Source organism: Telopea speciosissima, chromosome 2 (assembly GCF_018873765.1).
Source record: "Telopea speciosissima isolate NSW1024214 ecotype Mountain lineage chromosome 2, Tspe_v1, whole genome shotgun sequence".
NCBI classification, from domain to species: Eukaryota; Viridiplantae; Streptophyta; class Magnoliopsida; order Proteales; family Proteaceae; genus Telopea; species Telopea speciosissima.
This window is the reverse complement of record NC_057917.1, coordinates 23,205,185-23,217,509: the sequence shown is the minus strand read 5'-3', so window position 1 is coordinate 23,217,509 and position 12,325 is coordinate 23,205,185. Positions and strand designations below refer to the sequence as shown.

Sequence of the window (12,325 nt, the reverse complement as noted above, 5' to 3'; positions counted from 1 at the left end):
ACCCCTAGAGGGTGTCCATGGCCTGTATGGGTGGTCCCCACATGTCTGGAGTCCAAAAAATGCAATTCAGCCACTTTGGGCGATTCACTGGGTGATTGGACCAATCGCCCAGTGCATCACCCAAAGAATACAGCAAAGCTGTAAATGTCCTGTGCTTGCACAGGGGCTTGGCCCAGGGCTTGGGCCTTGCACCCACACCACACCCAGGGCTTAATACACATCTTTCCAGGTGTGGGCCCCACATTTATGGGTAGGAGAGAGAATACCTGGGATTTATGCTGTACATTATGCTATGTGCAGTACAACTACATGGGGCTGCAATCCACCTTCTGGTAGGTATGTAGGAGGTCATTCTCAGAGGTTCAACTACTGGTGTGATGCTCCACAGTGTGTTTGGGTGACTGGTCTGAGGTTCCTGTCCTTCATTCAAAATTTCCAGCCAGTTAGGGGCAGGCTTGACACAAAACAATCTTAAAAGAAACACCAAACTGATTTTGTATTTCATAAAATTCCTTGAAGACAGATAAGAAATGTGAACGGTCTTTTAATAAATAAAACCAAGTTAATGGATGTAGGAACAACTAGTTTGATGAATAATACCAAGCTCAAAACAATCTTTTACTTTGAGTATGTTCAAGAGGATTATCAGAATCGATAATCTTAAAAGAAACACCAAACTGATTTTGTATTTCATAAAATTCTTTGAAGACAGATAAGAATTGTGAACGGTTTTTTTAATAAATAAAACCAAGTTAATGGATGTAACTTTAGAGAATTTAATAACCAGCAAACCAGGGGCAGAAGAAGAAGAAGAACTTAGAGAGAAAGAGGGAGAGACGATGGAGAGAGAAGAGAAGAAACTAAGCCAGTGATAGAGTCAGTGTATGTGTGCTATCACTGAGCCTCTGTATTTTATTTATAGTAGATAGGAATCATAGAGTTCAACCCAACAAAGAAACCAAAATACAAAACAAAGCTATCTGTGTAAGAGATTACATACTATACTAAAGCAACTCAAACACCTCCCGATAGACTAGCGTGATTATACATACTAAGCCCAATACCACCAACAAGAATTAGGTCTAATAGGGTACAGAACACCTATAGGACCACATCTCAACACTCCCCTCAAGTTGGAGCATATAAATCTCGCATGCCCAGCCTGGACCAACAATTTTGGAAAGTAGGATCTAAAAGAGATTTGGTAAACATATCAGCTAACTAATCCATAGACAAAATGAATGTAGTAACAATAAGCTTCTTCAAAGCAGCACTTCACACAAAGTGGCAGTTAGCTTCAATGTGCTTGGTTCTCTCATGAAACACCGGGTTGTTGGCAATGTAGATAATAGCTTGGTTATAGCAAAACATCTTCATAGGTTGAGTAACTAGAAATCCCAACTCTTGAAGTATAGACTTCAATCACACCAACTCAACTACAATAAGAGCTTGCTCTATACATAGCCTCAGCACTGGATCTAGCCACCATTGTTTGTTTCTTTACTCTGCCAAGTAACATGGTTGGCATCATAAAATCTGCAATAACTGGTGGTAGACCTTAGATCACCATCGGCACCAGCCCAGTCAACATCGGAGAACTCTGCCAGACATAGTTCGGGTAGGCCGATACGAGATGCTTTGTCGAAATGAAAAAAAAAAAAAAAAAGCAATATTCCAAAAATTTCGGTCTAAAAAATGCATCGTTTCGTTGAAATTTTAGTTATTTCCGTATTTCGACATTTTACACCCCAAAATTGCCAAGCAAAACTCAAAAAAAATAAATTGTTTTGACTAAATTTCGATATCTTGGAAATTTCGGTTTGGCTGAAATGGCCTTCCAAGACGAGATTTAATACTATGCTGCCAGATCAATATTCTGATGAGGACGATAAATAAGCCCTTTTTCCTGGAGCCCCTTCAAATACCTTAAGATATGACACACTGCCTCCCAGTGAACCTTCTTTTGTGATTGCATAAATTGACTAATAACACCTACGACGAAAGAGATATTAGGTCTAGTAACAGTTAAATAAATAAGCTTCTCAACTATTCTCCTGTACTGGTGTGTATCATCAAAAACCTCACAATCTCCTGTTCCAAACTTATGATGTGGATCCATAGGAGTATCAACTGGTTTAAATGCAAGCATCCCAGTCTTAGTTAAGAGGTCTAACACACAAGGTTTAAAGTATCGGTATCGGGTATCGTATCGGTCGGGTGATTTTAAGAGACGTATCATATCGTATCGTATCGTTTCGGAGATACGTATCGAACAATACAATTATGCATAAAAATGATCAAAATACACATGAAAATACATTTTTGGAACAAAAAACAATATAAATAAGCAATATATAATAAGTGCCATGCATAAAACCTAAAATGGTGAATAATGTATAACCAAACAAGTGCATTAAATTGAAATTGTTATAAGAGATGAGGTTTCTTACATGTTGTAATCGTCTATAGCCATGAAGAGTATTGGATGATGCAAAGGATGATGTTGTAGCACTCTTTGATTCGTTTTTTCAGTTTAAAAGTGTGAAAAACCAAGATTAAATGCAAGATTTTAGACTCTTGGTTGAGAGTTTTCCTTCATTTTTTTTGTTAGGTTAGGAGTTGTATCGAGTCTGTGAGTGAAAATGGCTTTTTTATGGAATGTATTGATGGTATCGGTACGTATCGGTGTGTATCGGTGCATATTGGTATGTATCGGTAATGTATCGGTATGTATCGAGCCGTATCGACAGATATCGATACATATCGATACGTATTAAACCACCCACAGAACCCTTTACTGGACGTATCGATGGTATCGATACGTATTGGTCGTATCGTATCGTATCGGCCCGTATCGGTCGATACATTTCGATATATACGTATCGTATCGGTATCGACCGTATCGTATCGGTCGATACTTTAAACCATGCTAACGCATATGGCGTTGTGATAGACTAATCCCTTTCTTGCATTGTATTACTTCAATACGAAGAAAATAGCTGCCAAGTCTTGCATCTGAAAATGTTGATGTAGATAGGATTTTACCTCTGTAATCCCTGATGCATCATCACTAGATGTGATAATGTCATTGTTAGAATAATGTACTCCAGAATACCGTGGGGGTATTCTGGTCCTTATGGGGGTATTTTATGTTATTAAGTGTTTAGTTGGTTGTGTGGGTTTAGTCCCACATCACGTAGCTTATATTAGTTGTAACTTGCCCTCTGTTATAAATAGAGGGGGTCTTTCTCTCATTAAATCAATCAATTCTATTATTTTCTTCCCTCTCTCTAACCCACGGTTCAACCAACATGGTATCAAAGCTGGTCTGATCTAGGTTAGAAAAAGAGAAAGAAAACCCTAATCCATCTCTTCAATCGACTTCTCCCTTTCTCGGCTTCTCCTTCTTCTGTTTTTCTTCTTCTCAACTTAGTTTCTTCTCATTTTGTTCAAGACCCCTCCCTTTTTACCTTTTTTTATTACAAAATTCTGTTCGAAATCTGCTGGAGCCATACCTGCGATATTGGAGCTGTCCAGAATTTTTTGGAGATCTGATTTCTACCTAATGAAGACTGATCCTCCATTGTTGGAGCCTCCTGTGCACCCTGTTCCAGCACCCTTCTACCCTATTCCATTGTCTTCCTTCCCGTTTTTCTTTCTCTCCATCTTTTATTAACTTTTCCAGCCCCCATACCCAAATCGATCTCAACTTGGCAGGGTTTTTCAAAACCCTGACTCCAATCGATTTTGGTGTTTCCTTTTCAGATGCAGCTGATCTTTTGGGGGTGATTCCCTATTACTACAAGCCCTACTCGACCTAAGTTTGGACCCTTTCTAATGGCTGGATTTGTTTTTACAGCAAAAATTCCTTAACCTGCTAATTTGGTTACCTGCCAAAAACCCTGACTTTCAGGTTTCAGTTTTTGCTAATTTTTTTAGGGTTGATTACTCCCACTTCAAGGACCAATCGACCTCAATATTTCACCTATCCAAGTTTTTTGAAGACCCCTACCCCAATCGATATCTTCTTTTCAGGGTTTTCCAAAACCCTGATAAAAATCGATTTGGGCTAGGGATATTTGCTGCTGTTCGAGTGCTTTGGAGGTGGTTCTAACATTAAAAGAGAACTCTCCTTCATCATTTCAAGGCTTGAAGAAGGTCCTTTATGCTAGTGTAGTGTTGTAATGCTGCCCTGCTCTACTTCTGCGATTTTTTGGAGTCTCTCCCCTTTGAAGATCAGGTCTCACTCTTACTGGAGATTGATTGTTCACCTTGGAGGTTCCATTCTAGCAGCCTTGGTCAGCATCAATTACATGTCTACATCAGTAATTACAACCCCCTTTCCCTAAATCGATCTCAATTTCAGGGTTTTCTAAAACCCTGACAACAATCGATTTTAGGGTTAGGGTTTTCCTATCAGGCTCATATTTTGAGGAGAGTCTTATACATATCAGAGGAGTATTCAACCCATATTTCAGCATCATTCATCAATTATTTTTGAAAAAATTCAGGTTCATTCTTATGGCTCGATTTTTCCAATTATCAACCTATTTTCCTTGTTCTTATGTGGCTGGCTGCTTCAACTACCTATGGATCTGTTGGGTTATTTAATCTATATTTGTTGGTTTTATTGAGCTTTACTACATATATTGCTGGTTTTATTGATTGGCTTCTGTAAGCATGACTGGTTGACATGTTATTGCTGTCGTTATGTGGACTACTGCTGCCCTATTATTGAGACTGAGTATCCTACTATTGGAGATCGAATTTCTTTCATTATGGAAGACTCGTATCTACTACCCTGGAGATCAGCTTATTTGGGATTACAACAGTGTGTTCCAAGGTTATTGCAACTACGAACCTATTCAGTTATGTGAAGCTTTTCTGGTTCATATCCGGCTCACTTTGAGAGCTTGATCCTAGCATTGTTCACAAATTCAGATCTGATCCAAGTTTTTTGTTGAAGCTTCTTACATCCATTGCTGTCCAAATATCTTCGTCAGTTCTATTTAGCATGTGGGAGTTTATAGTTTGAAATTTTGCATACTAGTACTTCCTTGTGTGAAGATCGATCAAGTTTTTGCAGAATGGTACCTTCTCCTTCTACAAATTAGACCTGTTTTTTTTAGATCTGATCACTGGAGATTGGGGTTTTGGACTTAATTTGATCGATTGAAAGAAGGTTGTAAATTACTGTGTTGCTTCGTCCATGGTTCATTATCCCACTGCTTCTTTTCACTTCATCACCTCCCAAACCATACCTTTGGCATATACCCATAACCACCTTGGAAGTTTATGGTATTCTCGAAATTGCCATTTCTTCCTTTTCCATTACCCTTAGCACCTCTTGGAAAATTCTGGAATATTATGTTTTTGCCCTATCTCTTACATCATCTCTGTTATGTCCACTTGTACTACACGTGAGGGGGGGATTATGTACAGTACACCTGCAGACATTCTAGAAGCAGAACTTGCAGGAACACTTGGTGCAAAACATAGAAGATCAAAGTTTTCACCATTGCCAATGGGTATCTACTTTGTTATTGGGTTGAGTTTGCTGTAAGGGGGAGATTGAAGTAGAGTATTGAAGATATTTGGTTGTTGCCTATTTGAGGATTTTCAGTTGGGTTGATACAGTTTTTTTTCCGCTGCCTGATTCAGTTTGTTTTCGTTGCTTGCTGCTCTAGTTATTTCACTTCAAGATTCCATGTCACTATGACAATCTGAGATTCATCACTGGATAGCTATTGAAGATCGTTGAAAGCTACCTTTTTTGGAAGACATTCCAGTCCCGGTTTCCTGATCATGTCTGTCCAAGTTTTGAAGATCTATTTTTTCATGTTCTTGAAGGTTTATTTGGGAGCTGCATTCGTCTTGAAGCTGGATTCTGCTACAACTTTTTTTTTCTCATTTTGTTCACCTTGGGCATTAGTACCTTGTATGCGCCAACTTCAGGGGGAGTGTTAGCATTGTTATGGAGAGAGTTTTTTTTCTTTTAGAGTTTTTTTTCTTTTAGTCCAAGCTGGATCTTCTTTCTTTCTTATTTTTACAATCCAGCTTGAGGGGGAGTGTTAGAATAATGTACTCCAGAATACCGTGGGGGTATTCTGGTCCTTTTGGGGGTATTTTATGTTATTAAGTGTTTAGTTGGCTGTGTGGGTTTAGTCCCACATCGCCTAGCTTATATAAGTTGTAACTTGCCCTCTATTATAAATAGAGGGGGTCTTTCTGTCATTAAATCAATCAATTCTATTATTTTCTTCCCTCTCTCTAACCCACGGTTCAACCAACAGTCATCAACATAAACAATCAGCACAACCACTTTAGAACCTCGATGGTGAACAAAGACAAAGTAGTCAGAATCACAGTATGAAAAACTGTACTGGGTAACAATGGAGCTGGATGCTCAAACCAGGCTGGAGGAGATTATTTCAAACCAATAGATAGCATTGTGTGTGAGAATTCTCCCCCTGAGCAACATACCCTAGAGGTTACTCCATATACACTTCCTTCTGTAAGTCTCCATATAAGAATGCATTATTGATATCCAGTTGATAGAGAGGCCAGTCCAAATTCACGGCTAAAGAGATAAGAACCCGGACCAAATTTAGACGGGTAACTGGTGAAGTCTCAAAATAGTCTACCCCATATGTCTGAGTAAAACCGTTCATAGCCAAACTAAACCATTTAGATTATACTTGATTGTGCACACCTAGCGATGTTGTACAAGATCCTTACCGGGAAATAAATCTACCGAGGTCCATGTCTGACGAGATATTAAAGCATCCATTTCTGTGTCCACTGTCCATAGCTACCTTCCACCCAAGATTAGATAAAGCTTCTTGATAGGTCTTAAGAATGGAGTTAGTAGATATAGACAGAGCAAGATTATGTTCAGATGGAAAGTGAGCTATGGACACATAATTCTCAATAGGGTAAGCAGTCAAGGATTTCTTTATGAACGAGTACCTTTGCGAAGAGCCACTAGTAAGTCAGGTGGAGCTTCAGCTAGAGGAGCAGATTGAGTGGTGGGCTGTGAAGCAGAGGATGGCACTGTTTCTTACACCCCGCTGACACACTTGCAACGGTGTAGAAGAGGAGACAACTGGACATAGTTGTCAAGGCGTCGCCTAGGCGTCTAGGCGGTTTTGTTGGGGCCTATGCGACAACCACCTTATTGCAAGGCGCGTTGCACTGGGTATTGGCCCTTATTTATGCCAAATATCATTTAAGTAACTGTTTTTTTATTTAAATGTTCTTGCACTGGGTATTGGCCCTTACGTAATTTCATTTACTTAAGATATTATTCATAAATAAGCAAATACCCCCTCCCCCCTATTTGAATCAAATAAAAATAGTAAATAAATCTTCCAAAAGGATAAAAAGTCAACACCCCAGTTCAAGAACAAAAACTGGATTTTTGGCGGTAGGTGAAAATTTCAACTTTCAAATGCTGGGGTTTTTCTCAAATCCAAAAATTCTATAAATCTTAATATGTTAAAACATTGCTAAAAAACCAAAAGTACGGTAAAATGTTTTGATATATAAAAAATATTTTCATTCAGAGCAATTTTGACAATATTCGCGTAGACCAAATAAGGTTTGACCGGAACATAACTTCTTCAATATAAATTAGATTTAAGCAATTTTGGATTTGTTGGAAAGCTGGTTTTGTGCTCTAACTAATACAAAAAGTCTCATGCAAAAATATAATCATTTGACTAATCAAACTTCTTAGAGAATGAGAACATCTCTCTAAATCGAGAGCAATTTAATTACTCATAGATAAGATTATATTTTCTAAGAACAGTATAAACCAAATGTATGTTTTAGAATGTTTCAAACTTCCAATAGCTTGCTTCTTTAGTTCTGCTGTCTTCTAGTTCTATGCTGATTTTTGATGACTTGATGTGTCTTAATATTGATTTTTGATAACTTGATGTGACTTAATGTTATTTATGATGACTTGATGTGGCTTAATGTTGATTTTTGATCACTTGAGGTGACATAATGTTGATTTTTTATGACTTGTGGAGGCTTAATGTTGATTTTTGATGATATAAGGTATATATTGTAGCATACTAAAATATTGTAGCACATTAAATAATGTTAGAAAAGGGGGGAAATAAAAAACAACACTTGTGGGTGCCTTGGTCGCCTAGGCGGGCACCTTGTTGCCTAAGCGCTTAGGCACCTCTCCACCGCCTTGACAACTATGCAACTGGAACATCATCAAAAGGCACAAGTACTGGCGTAGGATGTACACAATTATTATCAAAATCAAGGGTAGAACTTCTGATAAACAAAATATTGGGTACTTTCAAAGAAGATAATATCGGCGCTGACAAATAGCCGATGAGTTACCGGGTCATAATATTTATAACCTTTATGGGTTCGAGAATAACCAAGAAAAATACACTTGACAACCTTGGGAGACAAGTTATCTACTTGAGAATTAGCATATTTTCATTTGTATACTAATAATAATAGTAAAAATCTTGACATAAAATACATGAGTGCAATTAAGAAGAGAACAAGGGTCGTGTTAAAAATAAACACTACCCTTCTTCTCTTGATGGTCTCACCACCACGCCACCACCCACCTCCTTCACGGCCCTACCACCACCACCCACCTCTTTCACGGCCCTGCCACCACCACCCTCTCCCAAAGAAATATAAAGAATCTGTTCTCCGAAATTGAACTATCAAATGGATTTCTTATTCTTGAAATATTTCAGATTGATGTAACCAAAACAATTTCAATTTTTGACCAAAAATCTATTTGTTGACTATTTCGTGAAATCAATCCGATACTGGAATAGAAATCATATCAAATCTGTGGCTTAATCAAAGTAAAAACCATCTTTACTAATCAAACCATAACCATCTACTAAGAATTAATTACGGCTTATGTACACCACAACAAAGATCTGAGGAAGGTAACATATTTATTGTTTATATAGCAGAACAAATGGACAGCCCCAGTACCTAGAGGTTACCACATAATATAAAGAACAGTCGATCGAAGAGAGAGAGGAAAAAAAAGCAGCAGCAGCAGCTCATTAAGAAGAAGAGGTGGAACGGTTGGGAGGCTTTGCCGTAGTGGAATAGAACTACAGCCATCTTCTCTGTATAGGACGTTTTAGTACAATGGGGGCCTGGAGGTTTTCCTTCATCCGAAGGAGAACTAGAGCCATCTTCTCTGTATAGGACGTTTTGTTACAATGGAGACCTAGATCAGCCATGGCCTTGCAAGATAAGCTGCCTACTGGTGGGTCTATGATAAGTTCGTATACATCAGCATATACCCTTGAGGAAATATTGAAATTGGGTCCTGTTGTTTTATTAAGGTTTTTCCTTTCTTCTTCTTCCTTTTTTTTTTTTCTGAGCTTTGGTTGTGACCCTGACTTTGATCTTCAGTCTTTCCCTATTCCTGTAATGGATCACTTTATTCATTGAAAGAAAGATTGGGAACCAAGTCAAAACCACCCTTGGTGACTAATGGCTATATGCCTTTTTGGATGGCATTAAGCTCCACTTTTATATTTAGTTGGGTGAGGGAAATACAAAAGTGCCCCTTAAAGCTACCCCTTATAGAGGAGTTTAAAGCATCTTAGATTCTTAGTGCATGCCAATAATGCCTACTTAATTGTCGACTTAAAGTCTGAAGATTCAAGAAATTAAGATAAGCCAGAGAAAGGATAGGTGTTGTTAGTTGACCAGTCTTGCTAAACCTTGTACAACAGCCATGTTAGTTACCTTTCCCTTGAATGTGAATGCTGTTATCATTCATCTCATAAACATGGTGATCTGTGGGTGTTTAAAATCTTATCATTCATCTCTTTAACATGTTGAACTGTGGGTGTGTAAAATATAGTTTTTATTTTATGCTCAATGGATTGAAAATTGATATACTAATTAGTCTTTCCTCTCCCCATCCCCCTTTTTTTTCCTTCTTTGTAGGTCACTATATTGTAGTATGTGGTTATGATGCGGATAGAGATGAATTCGAAATAAGAGATCCAGCCAGCTCTAGGTATAACACCATTATTCCTCATTTCATGTTTCATAGAATTCCTCCTTGATTGATTCATGCTATATGAGACCAGAAGATGAGAAGGTAAGTTTTCTATCTGCAGCCCACCATTGGATTGCTCGCATCTAGTGTATCTCCTTGCCTAAAACGGTTTCAAAGGATGATCGCCATCAAATATACCAGATTCATTTTGAAGGTTATTAGATATGTATCCAACAGTTCTTAAAAAGTCAATAAGCAAAACATTAATTTTGATCCAACTGAATCAGTTTTGACCCAGAAGCAGAGTTTGCATGGGAATCAAACCTTTGATGCACATGAATTAACTAGTGATTTATGCACTTGTTTTTATGTTACAGTAAATTAAGAGTTTAAACTTTTGTAGGAAATCTGCCAGGATCTCCTTGCAGTGCCTAGATGAAGCCCGCAAATCCTTTGGTACTGATGAGGATCTAATCTTGGTAAGCTGTTGATTCATTCCCCCAAAAAATTAATTTGTACTGGATTGCATCAGCATCTCTTTTGCTATAGATGAGGGACATTTTTTTCTTGCTACATTCTGGATTTCTCAAGAATAATCTGATGCTATGCTCCATTCCTTCCAAAATGTTTTTGGATGCATAAATGAATATCCAGACTAATTCATTGCTGTATGAGAAACATATTTGTTTTCCATACCACAGCAGACTTCCATCCTTCCCAACTCCTGGATATCCCAGTTGGTATACCGTCGTCCCATAGATGACTAGCTTCCAATCTTTATATCCACCTCTTGGATTGGCCATAGCCTAGAACTGGAGCAGTTGTATGTGGGAAGCCATCCAATTACTTCTGTTCTTTTAAGGTGATTCATGATGTGTCATTACTTGTCACATTGTGATGTAAAGAAGAATTAGGATTTTGTCAAATTGTGACTGATTTTTTTGGTTCTAAAAGAATTTTCTTCTTCATGTCTGGTCCGGACCATAAGAAAGTATTGCATCTCTGATTGATAGCTGTAATCATTTTCTTGGGAAAGATGAAGCAATTCGACCAGAAAACTTGAATACTATTGAGAACAGACTTGATGAGCTCCAAACGTCCAGTCCAGGGGACCCTTCCTTTCCAAGATTGGATTCTCTTACATATCTTCTCGCTAAGAGGCAGACAATCTAGAGGGACCCGTGTCTCTGTGATAGTTTTTCAACAGCTCATGAGATATAAAAATTTTATAAAAAATACATCACCTCCATAAATGTTCATTGGTTAGATATTCCAGTAGGTTAATGAGGGTTACCATTTTCTGTACACTATCAAATTTAGCGTCTACATCTACAATAAAATCAGTCCAGTTGAATCCTAGCTTATGCATTAGAAAAGAAAGGTTCAGGCAAAGTTCAAGATTTCAGTTTCGACCATGGCCGAAATGACACCATAATGACCGAAATATGGTCTATTTTTGGTGAAAAAAAAAATATGGAAGGCCCCTCATTTGGCGTAACCGAATTATTACTGAAAGTTTGAACAATTTACACTCCAGTACACAGTGATTGCTTAAAATAGAAGACTTGGGAACCATAGAGTTAGGGAAAAAGACTGTTGGGAGCATGGCTCCTGCACCAGACACAGCATGGGGCGAAATGACTGCCCCACACCCCATGAAAGGCGGAATTCTGCCCCTGTTAATGCTTTGCCTGCGCACTCTCATTCCCCCCCCCCCCAAAACATGCTCCTGGACAGAGAATGCATCCCCAGTTAGTTAATACCTCTGTGTGCAAGCCAATGTTAAAGTGACGGGTTCACACTAGGTGGCTAGGCTTCTATTGCCTAAGGTGTGAGGTAAGGTCTAAGCCTTCGTGACTGAAGTAAGGTGCATTTTAGATAAGTATATATTACAAATGGCAAAACAAATTAAAAGTAACATAAGTGAGAAAAATTAGCTTACAACAATTAAGTAGTATAGCAGTGAGATCACTCAGCTAGACAATACTACAAGTACTCAGCGACAAGTAAATAATATATTTAGAACATATCAAAGCATAAGTTCTAGTTCCATTGTTGAACACAAAGAGGTTATGATCTATTTGCTTTAATAGGAATTGCGCGACCACGAAGTTCAAAAGTCTCACAAGGGCACAAAGGGCATTAAAGGGCAAAAAAAGGCACATGCCTCAGTGAAATAGTGCCAGGTGCAACGTAATAAGGCCCAAAGTGTTAGGAACTTGGGTCTCATCCTCAAAATCTAGCCATTAAGGAGAGGGTGCCCAAGTACCTATTAACCCACCCACATCCCCTTTCATATCCGATGTG

At 38.3% G+C, this 12,325-nt stretch overlaps 1 protein-coding gene across 1 annotated transcript in view; it reads left to right on the top strand.

The window, feature by feature from the left end:
- Positions 1-12,325, top strand: part of LOC122652793 (guanylyl cyclase 1-like) — a 109,026-nt gene that overhangs the window by 90,936 nt on the left and 5,765 nt on the right. The window contains exons 7-8 of the mRNA XM_043846649.1: positions 9,964-10,036; positions 10,422-10,497. Coding sequence (XP_043702584.1) covers positions 9,964-10,036; positions 10,422-10,497 — 149 coding nt within the window. The remainder of the gene's footprint in view (positions 1-9,963; positions 10,037-10,421; positions 10,498-12,325) is intronic.